The sequence below is a fragment of the Pararge aegeria genome, chromosome 12 (genome assembly GCF_905163445.1).
Source record: "Pararge aegeria chromosome 12, ilParAegt1.1, whole genome shotgun sequence".
Classification (NCBI taxonomy): Eukaryota; Metazoa; Arthropoda; class Insecta; order Lepidoptera; family Nymphalidae; genus Pararge; species Pararge aegeria.
Genome location: NC_053191.1, coordinates 13,357,975 through 13,381,494, shown reverse-complemented (window position 1 = coordinate 13,381,494; position 23,520 = coordinate 13,357,975). Strand labels below are relative to the sequence as shown.

Here is a 23,520-nt window from a genome sequence, read left to right as displayed (position 1 = left end):
GCGTTTGACAATAAAATCCCTCGTTTTCTTGGGATTTATCTCGAACAATTTATATTACAAAAACATTGCGATTTGCAGCACAAAAGTGAAGTGCCGAATATCAAACAATAGATTAAAGCACTGGAACGCTCTGATGGTGTGCAGTATTTACCGTTTGACGCATAACATTTACTTAAAATCGCGATACAAACGAACTTTTTTTCATTTATCATCTTATAACAGTTCACTTCTGGACTAAAGGCCTCTCCCAACGGCAGTGGCGTGCACTGGGTATCGTACCAGGGTATGCATACAGCAGGAAAATTGCATAAAATGGCTAAAATCCTCCTCTTATTGGAGCTATATAGCAATTTTAGGGTAGGCAGTGCTTTTGTGCATTCAGTGCAAGCCACTGCCCAACGGAAGGATTTTGTTTACTTTGCAGGTTAATTGGACGTTATGAAATCGTCCGCTTAAGTCAACATGCAACCGATCCTGTGACCATATCATTTCGGTGTTATAGAGAACGTTAAATCAGGTAACCGGTTAGATCATTATTATCATCATATCAACCCATAATTGGCCCACTGCAGGGCACGGATGTCCTACCATAATGATGGGGGAGGGGGGGGCTGTAGTCAACTACGCTGGCCCAGTGCGGATTGGGCCGGCTCCACACACCTTTGAGAAAAGTATGGAGAACACTCAGGCATGCAGGTTTCCTCACGATGTTTTCCTTCACCTTTGCGGCCACCCAACAGTGAGGTCGAAGGCCTACCCACTGGGCACTCACAATATTTTTTATCCTGTTACTAACCAAAATATATAAGACAGATCAGATCAAAATACAGAAGTCCACCAATCCGCACTAGGCCAGCGTGGTGGACACACGCTGGACTTCGGCCCTTACGGCCCTTTTAAATTGTTTGAGGACACCTATGATCTTTCCACTACAGAACAGGCCGGTAATAGGTTGATGTGCTTAAAAAAGTTATATATGTTAAAATTACAATTAATTTGACATACCTTGATTTCCTATAAATAAAGACTATAATTCTGAAGCAAACATCAATATTGTAATGATACTGCTTTAAACGCTGATAGTAAGGGCCCCGGAAGGCATTATTGATCTCAGCTAAGAAAGGCCGTTGTCATCGCAAAGTTTCATGGAATCGTGTACCTCCTTGACCAGTTCCGCTAATTCACCCGCGCCGTACCCCAGCAACTGTCGGAGATCGCATACGTACTTGTACACGAACCTAAAAGTAATAAAATTAAATATAAAGTATTATATTTTCGCCAATTTATACTACGGGCAAATTAAAAACTAAATTATTAAAGTATTTTTTTTTATGAGCATTAAAATCATGTTTGAATAAACACCGATTTTGAAACATTCTTCTTTGGTGCTATGCTCATATTGGTCTTAGCGTGATATATCATCAATCTATATCCTTCCTCGATACACTGGAAGAATTCTTCAAATCGTACCAGTAGTTCCTGAAATTAGCGCGTTCAAGCGAACAAACATACAAACTCTCCAGCTTTATATATTAGCATAAGATTGGCTATAAGCTTTCTTCTGAATATACAACGTGTTACAGAATGACGAAATAATATTAAAGGATGCACAAGTATATTTCAAGGATCACCCTGTGAAGATATTAAATCAAAAAAAGCATATTTATTATTCTATACAAAGTAATCGATGATGGCTGTATCTGATTTCTTTAAGTAAAAACTATTGCAGTGGTTTACTCAAAAACTATTAGCGAATCGTTTTCACAGATAAGTCTCATAGACAGTAAATAATGTACTTAGCTGGTGAAGTAAAGTTTCGGATTTCATTTACACGTTGTATATGTAAGAATATCAAGAAAGGTATAATAAGATTTTGGCATTGACTTATATTCATAGAGTTATCTACTGTATTCTGTTCAGATGCAGCTTTAGCGCTGCATGTTAGATACTTAGATGCAAGCTAGTTGAAGAAAAAGTATCCAAATTTATTTAGGCCATATAAGATTATTTATATTTAATTCCATAATTTATACTATAATAGGATAAAATAAAAGCCAATTGGATACAATAAAGTAGTAGTAGTTCTTATCAATATACAAAGTGTATCAGAATTACGAAATAATATTAAAAGAAGCATAAGTATATTTCTTAAAAATCTAAGTGTTTGACACTATGACAACCCTATTGAAGATAAGAGACCGACACATGCATAGTACCTACGCTACGCGACGCGAAGGTGATTTTAATTTTTCATGTGATGTTAGGGCTGTATCTGATTTCTCTCAGTAAACTACGGCAGTGGTTTACCCAAAAACTATTAGAGTTTTGGTTCCCCAGATAAGTCGCAGAGACACTAAATAATGTTCCTCTAAAGCCTCCGAATTATGAATTAATGAATACACTTTTATTGTACACCAAAGAAAAAAAGTAGTTACAGAGATATAAATATTGAAGATAAGAGACCGACACATGCATAGTACCTACGCTACGCGACGCGAAGGTACCTCATGAAGTGGCAGGAGTCACTTGATTTTAATTTTTCATGTGATGTTAGGGCTGTATCTGATTTCTCTCAGTAAACTACGGCAGTAGTTTACCCAAAAACTATAAGAGTTTCGGTTCCATAGATAAGTCGCAGAGACAGTAAATAATGTTCCTCTAAAGCCTCCGAAGTATGAATGAATTAATTAATGAATACACTTTTATTGTACACCAAAGAAAAAAAGTAGTTACAGAGATATAAATACATATCAAGATAGTACAATTTGGTGGCCTTATCGCAACATAGCGAATTCATCCAGGCAACCAATGGCGTAAAAGGAAAAAACATAGAAAAGAGGTAGGTGGTGCAATAAATAAGATTTAAAATTATACAAATATATAAATAAAATATATATATATATATAAGCCTCCAAAGTATTATATCGGTTTTAATTTACATTTAATGTGTATATATAATCTGGCACTGTGGCTAGGATAAGTTGGGAGGCTGATAAAAATAATGATGACATACCTTTTACCCGCGACTTTCGATATCATATCCCCGTCGTAATAATACCGCAGGGCCCTGGATAGTTTCTCGTAGTTCATCGCAGGTTTTAGTTTCCGCTTGCCCCAAAGTCGTGCTACTTTTTCCGGCTCCAACAGTTTAAACTCTCCTTCTGTGCCTAAATAATATTATAAATTAGCTTCTTTCTTAATCTATACTAATATTATATAGGGGTAGAGCTTGTGAGGTTGTAGGAGGTAATCCCTGGATTATTTTACTATTAGAATTATTTGTTACTGTCATAGGCTATATATTAAAACCGCAAAGTGAAAAGACTTTCTTGGGCGAACGAAAACCTTTACTACGTACGCTGCCTGATCGATAAAGATATATCATTGAGTGAGCGATATATGATTGAGAGCTCGAAAATGCCTACAAAAATGTCGACAGCCATATTAATACCATCTAACTTTTATGTATGTCACAAAAAGTAGATATACATTTGAAAATAAAAGAAATATTTTGAAATGTATATCTACCCGTGCAACGCCGGGCCGGTCGCTTGTCTCATAATAAAAACACAGGTTAAGATTGTTATATGACCGGATTCAATTGCAATTTTCAACGACTCCTAGAAAGGAGTCGTTGAAAATTGCATTCTTGCAACAAAAATTATGATACTTATATAATTTTTGATGGATATAGTATATTAAATTTTGGTAGAATTTGGTAGATTTTAGATATGGAGTCGTAAATAAAATTTTGTATTTTTCATGGAAGTTCTCTTACCCTACTCTTGGGAGTAAATATCAGCATAAATTAGTAATGGTAAAATTTAAACAAACAAAATACAAATATCAGTATAGATATAGTATTTATTATTTTATCCCACAATTTTTAATAAACAACCAATAGTCTTGTATATTTGTTTACTTTATACATAAATGCAGGAATTTTGTTTACTTTGTATATAATGTGTGTGTGCAATAAAGCTTTCAAACAAAAAAACAAACAAGACCTACTTCAAAATATCGTTGCGAGGTACCCAACTTTAAAATATTTTACTAACCAGAAAATTACACTTAATTAATTGTGTTAAGCTGACAACAATTCTTATTTCGTTGTCTAAAAGATTTTGGAATTTACCACAACTTCAAAGGGGTCGTATCTTTCCTTAATCTATACATATACAATTTTTTTGTTAAAACATGACAGATAAGAAGGCGTTTTACAAGTTTGGGAGTTTTATCAAACTTTCTAATCATACGAAAAATCAAAAAGGAAATAAGATATCCACTGTTCGAGCATGGGCGAATGGAAATACTATTCAAATAATGAAAGTTTAATAAATAAACTACGACAATACAAACAAACACACATAATGTCTTTTTTCTTTGCCGTGTCTTCGCAAGTGGACAAGTAAATTGTATAGCTCTGTCAATAGATAAATCGGGGGATAAAATATTTGTCTCCAGACTCCAACCTATGCTACAGTGCTGTTGAAATCGCAAGAGCTTCTTATATCTAGTGAAATTAAAGAAAAAAAAACTTTTCCACAGACATTTTATAGTTTACGGATAGAAAAACCGCTTACTTACCATGCCACCGGATGACGTCGTAATATTCCGCGCTAGTCAGCAGTTCTAAAAGGAACTGCCAGAGTTGTATTTGACCGTTGTTTCCATTACGCGACGTGTAGTACTGACCGACGTCATCCTCCGTCGATTGGCGAATTATCAACTAAAATAAATGGACTTTATCAAGATACTAAAAAGTTGTAATACTACGGTCGGTATCTATAGAGGTGTAGAACTTGTCTTCTAAAACTCGATTATAAGTTTCCTCGATGATCTAGCGTCCTTTACAGGTCCTTATCAGATCCTAACTAAATTCTAATAAAACCATCTAGACGGTAAAAAATACCAAATGGTAAAAAAAACAACGAAATAGCTTTAAAATTAACGGTGACATGGTAGAGAGATGATGTTTTTATTGCACAAATTAAAAATACAACAAAAGACGACAAGTAATAACCAAAAAAATTATAAAGTACATATGTATGACGGCCAAAAAAAAAACGGGAAAATGGTAGTGGTACGTACAGATTTTTTATTTATTTATTTTTAAAATGTCCATATACATAATAATACATATAGATGGAAATAATAATTACAAACTAAAATTAATATTTATAATAAATATAAGCCGTCTAACTGTTCACTTATGGGCATGGTACCCAAAATGCTGGCGCTATTGCCCCTTTGTACAGCTTGACTTAGCCGTTGGGCTAAATAAGCGCCAGCTCTTGGGTCACCAGACTTAAGGACCAATTTTTGTGACACTATGTTAATAAAATTTTTCATGTCCGAAGACCATGGCCCTAGAGTCTCAAACGCAAGCGCCGCAAAAACGTAGTCATTACAAATAACGGAGTATACGTACAGATCGTTTTTCGGATATATTTTAAGGTGCGATTGCAGTCAGTGGCGTGCACTTCCTACCTGCACAAAAGCACTGCCTATCCACAATTTTTTATATAACTCGAATGGAAGGAGGATTGTTTTAATTCATGCCATCTTTCTGCTTTAGGCATAAATCTGTGCATCTTTTAGTGGAATAAAAAAATCTGTTATGCGTTAACTTGGAAACTGCAAAAAAAAAAAAAGAATCATTTTGGTTAAGGTTTCTGTACCGATTTTTTTAACCGGTAGACAGAGAAATCGGTTCTTAAGTTAAGATCTTTCTGTAATTTGCTGCGCGCTGCTAGGAGTGCGAGTAATCTGAAGCGGCAGGACGCTTACATTGTCATTATTGTTTTTATATTATTAGTACAAAAGATAAAAGTTAAAAATACAAAAGATAAAAGTGTAATTTTAAGGGTTCTTAAGGTATTTTTTTTTTTCACAGCGTCCTCTATTCTACTACTGCCATCCATTGCGATGGCCAAACATGGTAATTGGTAATTGGCAAACCCTCCCCTTTTGAGATTCCGTTAGTTCGCCATTAGACTGTTGATGAAATAGTAAAAGTTTACTTACTTTGGGTTTCTTTTTGATAGCAGACTGCGGCAGTTCCAACTGATCTTTCACAACGGGTTCTTCGTTTTGTATTACTGCTAAAAATAATTTTATTTGTAATAATATAAGGGCGTAGTTATGGTGATACTTTTCAACATGTCATTGTCATTGACATATCCAACAATAATGCTATCTTTATCTACAAAGAATATAGTGAAAAGGATGGCAATATTTTCATCATCGATTTTCGTTATCGACTCGCGCGCGTCTACTCAGCGAATGAGATGGGTTTAGGTCGAAGTCCATCACGCGGGCCAAGTGCGGATTGGTGGACTTCACACGACTTTCAGTTCCTCCACAGATTTTTCCTTCACCACTAAAATTATTTAAGTCACGCTTCAATATTTGAAAGTTGTTGCTAGTGAAAGTATAGAAAAAAGGGCTAGCTGTAGGACTATAAGTGGCTTTGATACCTACCTATAAACTTGCACTTCCGCAACAATTCAAAGTGTGTCCAGAACAAGTCGCCCGGATCTGATGGAACTTTTTCTCTGCGAAACAAAAGACATTATACAATTTAATTTTAAGTTTTAAGTCCATTAAACAAGACTGTGGCGTAAAGGAATCTTCCATTGCGCGGTTTTAGTTATAAGTCTATTAAACCAGAATGATGCAAAAGGAATCTTCCCATACGTCAAGGTATTGTTTAGTAGACTAAAAAAATTTATTTTGATGGAAAGTGTCCATAGCAAGGTGCAGATAAAATGGAGAAAAACTTGGCTAAATTAAAATGAGTTTGTGAAGTCTCAATTCGCAATATATTTATTATACAGTATTTAATAAAAATACCAGCAAGCTCTCAGCCTCGTAGTTCTTTACATTAAAAACTGTCAACTTTTGTTCTACGACTTTTTTAAATTTATTAATAATTATTTAATAAAAAAAATCAATAAATCATGTCATTTATGTAAAGTCACATTACACTGTGAAACCAAATAAATGTGATTCGACAACGTCACCTAGTCGGGTCAGTGACCGGACCACAGAGTTGTGGTTCGCGCGCTGTTACTGATGTTAGAGTAGTAGAGTAACAATTAAAAAAGATAGATAGATAGAATAACTTTATTGCAACAAAACATAAAGAAAGAAGGCAGGGCTTCGGCCTGCCTTTTGGGGAAACAGAGTTAGATCTCCAGAGTTATTTCCAGAGTTATGGGCTTTTTAATTTCTGATAAGTTATAATAGTGGTACCCACTTAAAATCGATATTATTGATGGCGCAGAGCTCTACGCCGTTGATGTTCCAGTCCGATAGCTTAATGCCGGTCAGGTTGAACTGGCGGACAGCCCACTGTATCCATAGCTTCACGTGTTGCACTGACCTGGACATATTACACAGTTTTCACAAACCTATCTCACTAATCATAAACACTTGCACACACGCTACATCTTTTCTAACTTGTCTTATATTTTAAACAATATTTTCATTACTTTTTAGTGTATACAACGTGTAAATGTAAACCGAAATACTACTTCGCAGGCTTTAGAGGTACGTTATGTACTGTCTCTGAGACTTATATGTGAAACCGAAAACCTAATAGTTTTTGAGTAAACCACTGCCATCGTTTTAACTGAAAGAAATCAAATACAGCCATAACGTCAAAATTAAAATCATGTGACTCCTGTCACATTATTAGCTACGCGGCGCGTAGCGTAGGTACTATGCGCGTGTCGGTCTTTTATCTTCATTAAGGTTGTCATAAGTAAACACTTGGAATGTTTCGAATTCGTTTGTATGGAAAAATAAATATAGTTCTTTTGATTTAATATTTTCAAAGGGTGATCAAATACAGCCCTAACGTCAAAATTAAAATCATGTGACTCCTGTCACATTATTAGCTACGCGGCGCGTAGCGTAGGTACTATGCGCGTGTCGGTCTTTTATCTTCATTAAGGTTGTCATAAGTAAACACTTGGAATGTTTCGAATTCGTTTGTATGGAAAAATAAATATAGTTCTTTTGATTTAATATTTTCAAAGGGTGATTGATTCCTTATGAAATATACTTATACATCCTTCAATATTATTTTGTAATTCTGTTACACTTTGTTTATTTATTTATTATTGTACAGTGGACAAGTTGTGTTGGAATGGACTGTATACATAATATGCCAAAAGGACAATTGTAACTGCGTCTTGTCTCTCGCACACTGTAACGTCAAAGTTCGTTTTCATTGGCCTTAGTTTATTTACAAACATGTGTTTTAAAATATACCAGTATATATCTAAGTAAATAAGCATCTATATTAATATTATAATTTCGGATGTATGTCTTGACTTAGCCGCTGAACTGATCTAGATGACATTTAGGTAAAGGAATAAGCTGGTAGCCTGGAGACGGACCCAGGATACTTTTTATCCCGGAAAACTGGTGGATTTCCGGGATTTCAGGGATTTCTAGGTACCTTTCTTGCGGTCTTAAGAAAAGCATCCTTTGTTACCTATGCTAGACTTAGCAGCAGCACTGATCATGACCAACTTTTGCAAGAAAAAAACTTGCATTCTGGTGATATGAGGCCGGAAAAATAATCTCTTCATACTGTTCAATCTGTACATGTAGTAAATAGAAATGCAATCAGAAAATCCACGTTTACAAACTTGAGACAGGCTTTAGAGCCGACAGAGCTGGAAGTTGTCATTATGAATTTATTGCAGTTCAAAGAAAGTCTTCTTACCACTGTGCAGGGTCGTCAGGTATTCTGGCTCGGCTATTGTCATTTCTGAAGTTCGCGTCCACCACCCATTTGACTGCAGCGGCGTGGGGCGTGTTCTGGGTTGGCTCCACCTCTTCCATTGCCTGCGGTTCTGGTATTATTTCTTGCAGTTCTGTACGAGATTTTTTTTTGTTGTTATTAGACTTCCGGTCGCAAAACTCAAATGCAAGAAAATAAGACAAAAGAATCCATATCCGTTTTATTAATCTATGTGTAGACATTTGTACTCTGGGCAAACGTACGTTCGTATTCGAATATGGAAATATCGTAGCGTCAAATTAAAATGTAGCTTATCGTCCCAGCTTTAAAACTCAAATTTATCCGCATTTCTACGGCGACTGTTCAGTTAGATCAGTGAGTCAAAAGTAACGTTACAGAATGAACTGTACTGAATTTACGACTTTAGAAAGAGTGGCATAAATTCTATTTTCCTTTAACGCTGAAGTATTTGGTTTGGTACTCATAAAGGTCTCTACCATTGTGTGCGTCTAATAATAGCGTAATATCCGTATTAAAAATCGACTATCGAACGAAATGGGCGCAGAAGGTTCTCAAATTCGTTCTTAAGCATATATTATTCGATACTTGAGAACCTGTTCTAACCAAACCTGAGTTAGTTGATATTGGCTTTTAATGCTGGCCTGAGGATAGATACAGAATTTATAAATCTGAATTGTATGAATTCAGGTTTCGACGCCGTAAACAAGCCTCTTAAGCTACATACGTTCTTCCTCCTGAGGGAGTTGGAGCAGTTCCTCATCAGGTTTGAGCACGTCCATGATGTTGATCTTCTTCTGCGCTGTTCGGATCTGTATGTTCACCTGAACTACACCAGATCCTCGGATACATTGCTCCACTAAGGTTTTATGACTTTCCAGCTAAAAAAATTAAGTTATTATATAGCCTTTTTATACAAAGAATCACACTAAAAATCATGAGATTCAGGGCGACGGCTTCGGCGATATCAATTCAGCCACCATATACGTTGTATCGTGTACTTTTTCATACATTATTATTAGAAACAGTATTTACTACTATTACTGTGAAATTTGGATAGCGCTGGCTTGGAATGTATGAAAAAAACGACCTTTAAAACAACCAAATATAGTTTCAATACCATCATCATCCCAATACCCATTTACCGACGGTCGATTAGGGCAGTCCTTTTTGAGTCCAAGACCGTGGGTTCGATTCCCACAAATGCAAAATGTTTGTGTGATGAACAAGAATGTTTTTATGTCTGGGTGTTTATATGTATACTATAAGTGTTTATGTATATTATTCATAAAAATGTTCATCAGTCATCTTAGTACCCATAACACAAGCTACATAGTGTATATATTTATTTTATTGATTACCTGCCCACTAAAAGGCACCTGCTAAAGGGTCTCGTCTCACAAAGAACGGTTCAGGCCTTAGTTTCCACCACACTGGCCCAGTGTTGATATGTGGGCTTCACACGCTTTTGATAACATTATGAAGTACTCTTGGGCATGCAGGTTTCCGCATGATGTTGCATGAACAAGTGACATTTTAATTGCTTACAACCTATTCTTCCTAGCTCTATCCCAGCTGAAGCTGAATTCCTTTCCACTATGCTATCACCTCTTAAAATAGTCTCAGTACTAGATAATCATTATTAATTTCTGTGTTTTGAAACCTAATGAATTATTTCATATCATTTGTATGTTCAAGTGTAATAATTATATATCTAAGAAATTATTATGTATAATTTATATAGTTGTGAACAACTCTTTTCTTGAGTTTGTATAAACCTTTTCTTAAAGTCACTGAAGTAATTAAATAGCAGTAGGCTTATAGTACTACGTATGTAGTAGGCTTTAAATGTTGTTTCTTATATTGTCACAGAAACGCAATTTCGTCTTTATTTCAACTACCCATTACTTACCATTTTAGCATCCTGTAACCAGAAAGTATAATCTGATAGATCAGTATTTAGCCTTCTCTCCAACATGGAACGGAGACGGGACAGTCTTGTCCTTATGTCCATTAGTTGAACTATCACTTCCTCTGGAAATTATATAGGAAATCTATATAAGCCATTTAATAGAAAATCAAAAGCTGATTGCAAACCTAATTAATAATATAAAAAAATTCCAAATTTACTTCCTACAAGGTTCTAGTTGGAATAATAGTAGAAGTCCTTGATTTAATGAAATAACTATAATTTCAAATAACATATAATTTTCATATAAAAGAAAAAATTCGAACTGACCTAGCCTTACCTATCCTACCTAATTGTAATGACTTGAAATCATATTTACACATGCATCCGTGTTCGTAGGAATGCATGTGTGAGTAATTTTATCTAAGTTGTTAATGTTTATTCAGTTGCTGTAGTAATCCATGATACCCTATGGACACAGTTTATTTTACCTTTGTATAGTTATTTTCTAAAAGTACTTATTGTATTATAGAAAAATTATAAGTATAATTTTTCTGAGATAAGTACTACTTGGGTCACCAGAATCTAAAAGATTAAAAGAGTTTAAGTACTTTATTACCAGATAAAGTTATATATACCCATGTGATGAAGCAGAACATACCCTGTTTCACTGTCCACAATTTGAAAAAAAAAAGGGAGAATATTAAAGGAAATAGGAAGTGAAATAAAGACAGAAAACCTAACCTCCACAATGCTAGAGGCATCAGAGAAATGGGAATCTATAAAAAAAATCATGGAAGCAATAATAAAAGTAAAGGAAAGTGACGAAAGAGAGGGAAGGGAGACAAAAGTTACTGGTAGGCCAAAAGGTACACTAATGTTTAAACGGCAGCCATATTGATGTCCATGAGGATTTTCCCCTCCTAATAATAATAATTTAAAAAAAAGATAAAGTTATTTAGATAGTAAGGATGAAATATTGTATAAAAATGCCAGTTTCAGGCAAGCTACAAATGTATTGGCTAATACATTTGTTTTTCCGAATTCCATTACCATTTATTATGTAAACAGCATATTCTACTATTAGTCAATTTTTCAAGAAAACCACTAGTATAGTAATAAAATGATTACCACTAGAGTCAGTGCTTTGCATGGTATCATCATCATCCACTGTATCAGTAAACACCGCAAGTGGAGCTTCCAGGATCTCAGTACCAGTTTGCATTAACCCTGAAAAGTAGATAAATGAAATGATACAGTGATGAATGACATAATAAATTGATAAATGAATTGTTTTAATATATAAGGTGTTTTTAGAATAGAAAGTAAAGAAGATAGAAATTAAACCACTCAGGATTTGTCTGGTTGTCGCAGATTATAGCTAACAAGCTAAATCCTAGCTCCAAGCTAAAACCATCTATACATTTTCATTTACATTTTGTCGCATGTACTAGGGTTGGAAGGATCTGATAGGTTAATGTGTATTGTGTATGATGGATTTCACAATAAAAGTAACTTCAGCTTCCATCCAAATCTATTTGTTAAAAATAACAATTATAGTTAACATTAGTGAGCAGTTTGAAAGGTTGAAGGTGAAAATCCAGGACATTGCTGTACCCACTTCTAAAACAAGTTTGTACTGTGTTGGATGGAACACTACACTGGGTTCGTCATTTTATATATCTTCAAATATAGTAGCCTTGAAGCGCATTGTTTATAATCATTCTCATCATAATATTGTATCTCATTTAATATTTCAGTTGATACAAGCCTCACTCAAAAGACAGAATAATTAAACCTTGGTGTATTATCCTTATAAATTTGCCAACCTTAGAAACAATGCTGGACATCGAGCAAAAATACGGGTGAGTGACACATAAGTTGCGCCAAAAGATGTTTGATGATATCTATCACCAAGAAACCTTACCTAGGTCAGATTCGGTCACATATTGAGGTATTAACGTTAGAGGGTCCGAAGTTTCAACACATTCGGAGTCAACGAAGCCGTTTTCTCCAGTTTCCATTTTAATACCTCGAACATTTAATAAATCATTTAGGTCCGCCACTTCCATTGTTTGATTGGTATATTAACCACTTCACAAAACACTATAGTTGATCGGTGATATGAAAGCAGGTATTTTTTATTTTGAACCCGGAAAACTTGTTTGTAAACTTTTAATAAATAATATTTGAAATTTTTTTAGGAAAAGGAAATGTAAAGCCACTTCCGCGTGCGCCAAAACGAGTTTTCATAGACAATTTGACGTTTCACCATTGATGGGCATTTCCTTTTCTAGTGTTGTACTTGGCCAGCTAAGTTAAAACTAACAGCTAATTATACTTCATATAAAATTGGTCGTCTGTTGAGCTGTCTGTGTTGTGGTGTCGTGAATCGTCTGTTGGCTGTCAGAATGACGTTTATGGTTGTTGACTTTACACTGACAGTCGACTGTCGTCAAGTTGTCGTGTTGTCAAATCGAAATCTTATTCTCAGATCGACTTTCTAGTTTCTTTTAAAATATTGTTTTTAATAATATAATTTACATTTCACAGTGTGCAATGATATTTCGAGCAGACATAAGTGGCATATAGCTTTGGCTAGTATATATATGTTCTTTAAAAACACTTAACACTATTTAAATATTTACTTTTTGTGATACATAATTGTTCTAAAAAATGGATGAAACTCTTTTTCTTATTTTATTGGCTGTCGTAATGTTAGTGGGGTCCTATGTGGCTGGAAGTATTCCTCTGAACGTTAGCATGTCTGAGGTAAGATATGCGGTATAAACACCATTTATTATTTTAAAGGAAATGTAATAATAATACAACTGCGTGTTTTTAAGGCTGTGATGTAAACAGTTTCACAATTTTGGTTGTAGAATTCGCTTATAATTATGTCGTGCAATTTTGAAAGCGCAAATGTGTCATATTTTTCGTTTTTTTTAATTTGGTACTAGCACTACTTAAATTTAAGTTTATAATCTCCTTTTCCACTTACAAATAAAATTAGTTTGTATTATAGCCATATGTAATGTTGTACTTACTTAGTGTTTGTAAAAGTTTAACCAGTCAAAGTAGAAGTCATACCACTAATTTTACATATCAAAAATTACAGATTGACTATTGCTAATCATAAATGTAACTAAGCTATTTAAATGACCAAGGTATAAATGCTATAATTTTTTAGGACAAGCTCCTCAAAGTGACAGTGTTTGGTGCTGGTCTGCTGGTTGGTACAGCACTAGCAGTTATCATACCAGAAGGTGTGAGGGCCCTCTTTGAAGAGAGACCAGTTCTTGTGACCAAGGACTACACTCCAGAACCCAAAGGCATTGATGACTTGCATTCAGTCATTGGAATTTCTTTGGTTTTGGGTAAGTTTTTAAAAGTATTATTATTAGCAGAATAATAAAATCTTTTACTCTTATATGGATTTTAAACAAATATTATTTAGCAACAGTTTCCTTTAACTTTATTTGCAAAAAGCTTTCCAAATAGCCTCTAAGCTTCCTGGAGAATTGAGCTATTAAAAAATATATATACATTTATTCCACTACAAGTCTGTCTGCAGTTTGACCACTTGGTAAGTGATGATGCAATCTAAGATGGTAGCAGGCTAACCTGTTGTCAGTTGCATTAAAACCATACCCAGTGCCAGAGATAAGAGTGTTCTAATATTCAAAAATCATCTTTTGCTTTCATCATATTCAGCCTATGTATGTTATTAACTGCTTGAAACAGACCTTGTTTATCTTTAGAGTAAGTATTTTTAAAGCTTAGACCCACCACATAGCTTCAATGCAGCTTTCTTGCCTTAAACAACTATGAGACTGATCAAGGTTATTTCTAACAGAAACCCACTACCTACCTCTTAGACACGGCAAGAAACCCTGTAAATAACTAATAATGGCCGCTTGGCGCAGTGGGCAGCAACCCTGCTTTGGGAGTCTAAGGCTGTGGGTTAAATTCTCACAACTGGAAAAATTATTGTGTGATTTCAGTGTTTCGGTGTTTGTTTGTATATTATATGTATTTATGTATATTATTTATAAAAATATTCATTAGTCTTCTTAATAACACAAGCTACACTTACTTGGGGGCTAGATGGTGATGTGTGTATTGTTGTAGTATATTTATTATTTATGTAACATGCTAACCGCTAGACCCTTGATACATCTAGGTTTATTCAAGCTCCACCTTCAGGTTGTTAAATTAGGGTTTTGTGTACTCTTTGGAGGTTGGCACATACCATAAACCTCTATGCATAATATAATATGTGTAGCATGCCATGATAAAAAAACGATAATCAACAAGTAATGATAATGATTTTTATCTATAATCATTACAACAATAGTATATAAATTTACATCACTCACTGAAAGATAAAGCACATGTGAAGTTTTGTTAATACTTTGAAATAATTAAATATTTACATTTTTTTTTTTGGTTTAAATTTTGAAAGAGAATTGAATGAATAGTAAGCTGCATAAGAGTAGATAATAAATTATGGTAACTACCTTTGGGCTGATCTGATAGCATATAAAAGGACAGATAAGTTTTGACTTTCTGTTCTAGAAGTGGTAACTACCATAAAATAACTCTCAAATCAGAATTGTTTTATTTAGGCTGTACTAATGTCCACGATTAGGTCCACAACTTGAATTATATTTTTTGCTATAGTTGTTCGCACTTAAATATTATAATGAAGATGTGCAAAGGCATTCAGATATATAGGAAAGAACTCCTCTATGGCCTATATCTTTGTGAAACAGTGCAATAGTTTGTAACAAACAGAAGTAATTCTCTTTTTATAATTATTAAAATCCTATTAATTATTATTTATTTACATCTTATCGCAATCAGCGAAACATCATAATCGCAATGTGATCATCACCAATTATGTTACCCCAATCACCGTTGCTGTGATTATAAAAACTGCGATTAACACAATTGTTATTGGCTGAATTTATGACACATTCGCTTAAATTCGCGTATTTAATCAAATAGTCAACGAAAAGCATTGCAATCTTCACATTTTCACTTCTTCAATCGAAATCCATGCGCACGTGGTTTAGAATAACTAATATATTGAAAAGAAAACCCGCCAACCCTTATTAGAGCAGTATGATGGGTCTATTCTCTAAAACTAATTAGGCAGAAGATTAAATTTTCTCGAGTAATTTAAAAGCCTTAGTATTGAGATTTATGGTCAGTCTTAAGTCTCGACACAGCAAGCATACATGAGTCACTGTTACACTAGCAGCCCAGTGGACTGCAAAGTATAGCGCAATATCCTCTTAATATATATCACTTACAGCGTCATCTGTAGTACCTTTATCTACCGCTCTGGCGCTGCGGTAAGCACTGGGGTCTTATAAGTAAGAGATCTCAGGTTCGATACCCGGCAAGGGCAATTTATGAGTTGCCTCTGGTGTTGTCTGGTTGGTGGCAGGTTACTTTCCTACGGGATTTAGCGTTCAAATATGACGCCGTAGAAACTGATACGGATCAGCGCGCTAAGATGGAAGACTGCATAATAACTTATTTCTATAGGGCTAAGAGTCAGGTCCGGTTAGCAGCTGACAGAAAATAACTGAATCGGAGAAAGATTTAAGCTAAGACCACGGCCTAATAATGTACGTCTTTTTGCAGGTTTCGTCTTCATGTTAATAGTGGATCAAATGTCGTCAAGGTACAACGACGCCAGCAATCCCACTGAGAAGAACATAACAGCCACTGTTGGCTTGGTTGTACATGCTGCGGGTAAGAAAGGCTACGTAATCTTTTTCATTCCAGTTCATTATCGGTACTTCGTGGCGTTGGTTTTGACAAAATTAATTTATTTCAAGCCTTTTATTTCATTATCATGTGACGCACTCGGTGCGTTCTTGGATTTCCAAAGCATTCTAATATGTATAACACGACACATTATTCCAAAAACTACACCACTGTAGTATCCGGGGCATTTTGTTTGTATGATATAATGAATTCCTATCTAAAAGATAAAGTTCAAATAATTAAAGTGAAATGAATGCTGTATAACGATTCATTTTTAAAAATAGGGGTCGCTCCGGGTTCCGTATTAGTACCTTTTATGTTCCTTATTAACATTAAAGACCGATAAGATTCGTCTTGCTAAAGAAAAAAGATAATCAAGGGATAGTATTGTTTGCGGATAAATGCTGATACATCAGACGTTACCACTGGGTAAACATGTAAAAAGCATTAAGTTAATAATGAGAAATTTGATTGAATTGTTATAACAATATCTCTCGGAAAATCTAGGCTTCACTGGAGACATATACTTACATAATCTATCGAATTGACCTGCATCTATTTAAATATACATTAGACGAACACAGACTCTAGCGTCTACAACGAATAGTACTTTAAGAGACATAGGGGGTTTTTTATTTATTGTGTTAACCTGATGAAGAGTGACGAAGAAGCGTAAAATGGAACGCGCTTGCTTAGCAGATGATTCTCTCAATACAATGACTAACGGTGAAAACTGAGGCCGGAATCTTTCACGATCTGCGAAGCACGAAAGAAAGAGGATGAAATACTTATGTATATGTATGTGTGGAGTGCACACAACTGATGAATAGATAGACGCAAAGTAGGAAACTTTATCAGCAATATAACATAATATTATGAGTAATGATTTGGCATTCTTATCAGTTTAGCTCCGCATGGTCAAATGCGATTTTCTGATGTTAAACAGCATGGTATGAATGTTTTAACGGCTTCGTTGGTCTAGTGGTGAGCATGTTCGACTGCAGAATGAGGTTCTGGGCTAGATCGGGTCGGGTCCAATAGTATTGGGTTTTTTTTATCAAGAAATTCTTAGGACCCCGTGTCTCGAAGAGCACGTTAGGATCTCCGGTCGTGTTGGATCTATTGTCCCATCGACATCAGTAATACATTATTTGTAAAAAAAAATCAACTGTCTAGCTATTACGGTTCATGAGATACAGTCTGGTGACCGACGGACCGACGGACAGCAGAATCTAAGTATTTAGGGTGCCCTTTTACCCTTTGGGTTCCGTACAAAATCACCTCCTTTGTGTTTCGGAGGAACAACTATGAGGAACAAAGGCCAAAATTCCGTGTGTGTCATCAAATTATTACAAAACGACTAATAATAACATTTGATTATTGATTATTTGTTACAGCTGACGGCATTGCGCTCGGCGCGGCCGCGACGACGTCGCACGCTGATGTTGAAATAATAGTGTTTCTAGCTATCATGTTGCACAAGGCACCCGCCGCCTTCGGGCTGGTCACGTTTTTGATGCACGCCGGACTTGAAAGGTGAGACCTATATTGAAAATCGCACGTTTATGCTCGTTTTCTTTTTAACCTTCATTTATTTTTCATAGCTTTTAATCAATCAACGTTGTAAAAGTCAACCTTAAAAGATAGACATAATATGATTTACCAGACTTTTTTTTGAACTTTTAAACGGGAACAGCTTTGTTATACATGGTCTTATCTTAAGCTATAATCTTTAACCGTTTACAAAGCGCACGCAGCGGAAGCTCTCAAAAATAAATCAACTATTTTGAAATATTCTTCATGGATGCTATGTGCTTTTGGTCTTAGCGTGATGATATATATCCTAAAGCCTTCCTTGATAAATGGGCTATCCAAGTAGTAGTTCCTGAAATAATCGCGTTCAAGTAAACAAACAAACTCTTCAGCTTTATATCTTTATATATATATTTCTTGTGTGCGTGTGTATGTCACTGAACTCCTCCTAAACGCCTGGACCGATTTGAATGATTTTTTGGTATGCGTTTGGGTGGCACCTCAGATAGTTTAGATTCACAAATCAGCCCGACAGATGGCGCTGGGGTCCGCTAGTATTAATATAAGATAAGATTCTACGTATGACAGTCCTATCGTACCTTATTAGGTATCTATAATTAATATTGTTAGCAAGAAATTGTTATTTCAACTGTTATAATATCATCAACATCATGTCAACCTATGAATGTCCACTGTTGAACGCATTCGTCGACAATTTCGAGTGCAGTGCTCTCAAAGATGTCTTGTTTGACCGGAAAATGAGCACTTGTCATAATCTTCGTTGCTTCGTTATTATATTATGTATATATATTTAATTAAAAGAGTAAAGTATTTATAAATACCTACTTAATACTGCTTAACTATTCTTAGCACTTACTATAAAAATTAAAAAGAATTTTAGCTAAATAATTTTATTAAAACATCTTTATCGTAGACTTACGGCCCTATGGCGTGGTTAGGTGTTCTGAGTTCACTCACTATAGGTATACACATAACACATGTGGTAAAATATATTATATTATACACAGAAACCGGATACGAAAGCACCTGTTAATCTTCTCATGCGCTGCGCCTCTACTCGCCTTGCTGACGTACTTCGGTATCGGCAACGAAAGCAAACAGACGTTGAGCGATTTCAACGCTACTGGTAAGTTTTTCATGATAGATAGAAATTTGGGAGGTGATAAAAAATAGTTTTTAGCCAAATTCATAATAAATTTATTCCAAGTATGCATTAATGCCGGAATATAAGCATTTTTTGAAATTTTTTAGTTACTCTAGCACCTGTTGGGAAGGCTGATATTTACTAGAATGATACTTCCTAGAAGATGCCGCCGAGAAACTCAGCTGTTGCTCTTTTTTAACAAAAAGAATGTATAATAAATAAATATAAATAAATAAACCTACTACGACAATACATCACAAAACTCCCTCAATATAGGTATCAAATGAACGGCTTGACTCCTATACACTATGACAAATTTAAAATCCAAGATGGCCGCAATTACAAAATGGCGAATTCCATTTTCAATATGGGTATCAATTTACTGTGTCAGGAGTTTTTAAAATTATTAATTTCTACAATAACTATTCTTTCTTGCGAGAATTCTGTATCCGCATCAAATTAATGAGCCATTGACTGCAATAAGCAGATTTTGTAGTGGAGATATGATTATAACGGGTTAACCTATTACTAAAATGAATATTATATTAAAGCCGTAACTCTAATCGATTTTTACAAAAATAAGTAAGTAGTAGTTTAAGAACAGAATTGACGTGCTGTTAATAGACGATGGTTTTCCACTAACCATCAGGTGGGCCGTCGGCTTGGTTCGTCAATTAAAACTATAAAAAAGTCGTACCAGAACGCTAAATCGCTTGGAAGCACTTTTTTGTCGATAGGCTGGTAGCTCGCCATGCCTTCCCCTCGCATTCTTACAACGTTATTCTAACCGATAGAATCAGTTGGAATAACATATCAAACTAATAGTCTCTTGTAGAGACTTAGAAACTAAGCGTTGCCAAATTGTACCTACGGGAGATCGAACCTGCTACCTACCTCCCAAAAGACCACATCGCTCACCACTGTGCCACGGAGGTCCTCGGCTTTATCGCAGTAATTTTATTATGCTCTCAACAACTAAAGCGACATATAGTTGGTTTATACTTAAAAGGTTAAATTTTCTATTTCAGGTATTGCCATGTTGTTCTCGGCGGGTACGTTTTTATATGTTGCAACTGTACATATACTACCTGAACTGACGCACCCACACTCACACACGCACACATTACTTCCGGTCCAGGAGGGTGTCCCACCGAAAAAGGGTTTCGCCGGATTACAATTGTGTGAAGTTATAATTTTGACAGTTGGTGCAATGTTACCAGTTTTATTGACGATGGGGCATGAACACTAGTATTATTTTCTAATCTGTGATTTTTTTTATCATGTTAAATGAAATATCACTGAAATAAAAAGATATATCTTTATTTATAAATCATACTAAACGACCTCTTTAGCATTATGCGTTAACCTGGGCGTTTCTTCTATTCGAGCGTTTAACTCAAATTGTCGAATAATTTTAAGAAAACTACAAGGGAGAAACAATTAACGTCACTTGATTCTGTGAAACTAAACTTTTTGTGTATTTGTTTATATAAAACCTAAGAATATGGTAAATGATTCAATATTTGTATTATAAATATATGAGAAGCGGAGCGATGGTCTACTGGTTACGACGATTCGAGGCAGGCTAGCTTTTCGGAGTAATATATGTATTACATTCAAAGAAATGGGAATTCATAATTCATTTATTTCAAGTATGCTCACTTTATAAGCTGAGTGCTTTATTTAAAAGTGAAGGAAATCATTGTTAGGAAACCTGCATGCCTGAGTTCCCCATAATGTTCTCAAAGTTTTCTTTACTTGTACTAGTTTGTACTATTTCAGTAGCCAATGAACAATTGGATAGTTTTTCACTAATTAACACATAGGTATTTTTGATTTTGAAGTACCTAATAACTATAATCTAAAAAATACTATTCATCTCAATAATTGGTAATTTTTTACATATTTGTAGTTGTGATGTGTACATGTGTTAATTAAAAATAATGAATTAGAAAAGGCGCGTACAGTCTTCCGATCCGCACGTAGCCCTCTTTTTGGTCTACCCTCGTCACTCTGTGAGGACACCTGTGCTCTGTTCGGTAATGACTATTGAAATAATTTCCGTGAATCCACATAAAATAATCATAGTGGGTCAAAGCTATTAGTATATTCTTTAGCAATATCGAGAAATTATATTATCAATAATTCGTATACTTCGTCCTAACGCAACTTTGCGTTAATTTATTTTATGACCGGCTAGAACTTTGTAATTATTTATTGGTTCTATAAAAAGTATAGTATTATCTACGTATGTATTGTATACCTGTGAACCGGTGATAGCCTAAAGCTCGACTTCACTTTGGGGGGCCGAGTACGAATCCGAGCACTCACCTCCAACTTTTCTAAGTTATGTGCGTTTAAAGTAATTCAAATATCACCTGCTTCAACGGTGAAGGAAAACATCGTGAGGAAACCTGCATGCCTGAAAGTTCTACATTGTTCTCAAAGGTGTTTGGAGTCCACCAATCGGCATTGGGCAAGCGTGGTGGACCATGGCCTAAACTCTTCGCATTCTGTAAAAAATTGTACCTTCCTTCTTTTGTATTTGTTTTTTTTTGAGACGTGTACAATAAAAGTATTTTCATTTTGTGAAGTAGACCCGTGACCTGTTATGGGTTGGCAATGGTATGATCGTGATGATACTTTGGTTTTGAGAGTTTACCGATTCGTCTTATTTTTGTAATCATTTCAAGTTTCCCTTTCTTTATCAAACATTAGCAGGGCAATTATCTTTATTTGTACACCACTCAGAAAAACGAGACAAAAAAAAAAGAACAAACACATGAAGAATGAAGCTGCATACAAAAGGCGGCTTTATCGCTAAGTAGCGATCTCTGCCAGGCAACCTTATCTCGGTGGATATAAAATGTCAAAAACTATGGAAATCGGCACCCTTACTTTGCACTCATCAGTAGCCAACCAAGCTACTTCGTTGGCACTGTATTTCGGTTGGCAACTAAGGTACCTTACAATAGTTTCCAACGCAGTTTATAATGCGCCGAGATAAATAAATAGACCTGCAGATCGGTACTGCAAAAAATCTCAATGGCAAGTAAGAACAAGTAAGAAAACATGACTACTTCCGTACCTTCAAGTCTAGTGTATGTAGAGAACAGAATAAGCACCACTCATTGTATCGATACTATTGGTACCAGGTATTTTTTGAGTAAAGTATCGATATATTTTTAAGTTTCTTTGACACCCGAATTAATAATGCATCTCTTAGAAAACATTAAAACCAATCTTGGACTATTAAATATCGCTCAAACGATCTCTAATTCTCTTACCAATGATACAAACCCTGCTATCCAAATTATTTTTGACGTAGGATTGCTATTAGGCTCTCTTTAGCGTTCCCTTCTTAGCACAATATTTGATTAATCAATACATTTGACTGATTGCCAGAAATGTTTGTTTGAAAATTAAATATACAGAATAAAAAAAAGTAAAAAAACTAAACATAAAAATTTTTTATTCAATAAATCATTATTAATTTCGGTTGTGAGTGTTCTATAAAAATGCATTTATGTAATAAAATTTCTTTGGTTCGATTATTAAATCGCTAGATCATCTTTAACTAAGCGTTAATAAATGTGACGTTTTGACAGTTTTTATATTGTTTTCTCAGATGTGTTATTTGAAGATCGAAAAAACTATTAGCTTAGTATATAAAATTAAGTATATCAAAATATATTGGTTGTCCTTATACTTATTGGTGAGTTACAATTATTTGTAATATGTATAAATATATAGACCCAGTTTGGCCCTTCACCACATGTAGAATACAATTGATGTATGTATATAGGTATATGTATTGTGTAATATAATCTGCATAATAAAATGTTATGTGTATATATTGGAAATAGCAATAAATTGTTGTAAAGTGATAGCACAATTAGTGTTATTGATTTAAGCGGGATTTAAACATTATCGATAGAAATGATGATTTTTTTAGTCGCCTTATATCGGCAGCTTATTTCGCTGATACCTATATTATATATCTCTGAGCAATATTGAAAATGTACTTGTATTAGTAGTTTTAAAGCATCTGATCTAATAATAAACCAAATCGATTTTTTTTAAAGTGAATCACCGTTACAGTACCGCCTGCTGCTGCATCTTTTGAACTTGCTATAGGTTTCTCATACACCAATATTTCTTAATTAATAATAATTAGATAATTCAATATCATTAATTGAAATATTCATTTATTAATTTAGGTTGCCGGTTTAAGACTAAAAATGTCGTCATACTTTAAACGAGTTTAAACTAGTATTATTAATTTCAATGAGTATAATATAAAATATAGGGTTCCTCTTGTAAGAAAATATTTCCACCATAATATATTTTTAAATA

General features: G+C 34.7%; 2 protein-coding genes across 3 annotated transcripts; one reads left to right on the top strand and one right to left on the bottom strand.

Moving 5' to 3' along the window:
- Window positions 1–321: 321 nt before the first annotated feature.
- LOC120628174 (DNA-binding protein Ets97D-like) lies at window positions 322–12,925 on the bottom strand. Of its 2 annotated transcripts, none has more exons than XM_039896413.1 (11): window positions 12,613–12,925; window positions 11,817–11,915; window positions 10,689–10,810; window positions 9,504–9,657; window positions 8,741–8,891; window positions 7,262–7,387; window positions 6,484–6,557; window positions 6,028–6,104; window positions 4,588–4,729; window positions 3,014–3,167; window positions 322–1,238 (listed from the first exon to the last, which is right to left on the bottom strand). In XM_039896413.1, exons 1-11 carry the CDS (start codon window positions 12,755–12,757, stop codon window positions 1,115–1,117), a joined length of 1,368 nt encoding a protein of 455 aa, XP_039752347.1. In that variant the 5' UTR covers window positions 12,758–12,925; the 3' UTR covers window positions 322–1,114. The 2 variants fall into 2 exon arrangements, with proteins under 2 accessions (XP_039752347.1, XP_039752348.1); XM_039896414.1 differs by having other exon boundaries at window positions 6,028–6,101.
- A 220-nt stretch (window positions 12,926–13,145) lies between these two features.
- Window positions 13,146–21,535, top strand: LOC120628016 (zinc transporter ZIP9). The gene is made up of 6 exons (XM_039896198.1): window positions 13,146–13,457; window positions 13,876–14,062; window positions 16,341–16,451; window positions 17,864–18,002; window positions 19,028–19,146; window positions 20,193–21,535. The coding sequence occupies exons 1-6, from the start codon at window positions 13,362–13,364 to the stop codon at window positions 20,411–20,413; spliced, it is 873 nt and encodes a 290-aa protein (XP_039752132.1). The 5' UTR covers window positions 13,146–13,361; the 3' UTR covers window positions 20,414–21,535.
- Window positions 21,536–23,520: the final 1,985 nt, after the last annotated feature.

Excerpts from the sequence above, each read along its gene's own strand:
- LOC120628174 (XM_039896413.1), bottom strand. The coding sequence starts at position 12,757 with ATGGAAGTGGCGGACCTAAATGATTTATTAAATGTTCGAGGTATTAAA. Across the intron at positions 6,105-6,483 it reads GCGGAAGTGCAAGTTTATAG|CAGTAATACAAAACGAAGAA; the intron begins GTAGGTATCAAA and ends AATTATTTTTAG. Across the intron at positions 4,730-6,027 it reads CTATCAAAAAGAAACCCAAA|TTGATAATTCGCCAATCGAC; the intron begins GTAAGTAAACTT and ends CATTTATTTTAG.
- LOC120628016 (XM_039896198.1), top strand. The coding sequence starts at position 13,362 with ATGGATGAAACTCTTTTTCTTATTTTATTGGCTGTCGTAATGTTAGTG. Across the intron at positions 13,458-13,875 it reads TGAACGTTAGCATGTCTGAG|GACAAGCTCCTCAAAGTGAC; the intron begins GTAAGATATGCG and ends ATAATTTTTTAG. Across the intron at positions 19,147-20,192 it reads GAGCGATTTCAACGCTACTG|GTATTGCCATGTTGTTCTCG; the intron begins GTAAGTTTTTCA and ends TTTCTATTTCAG.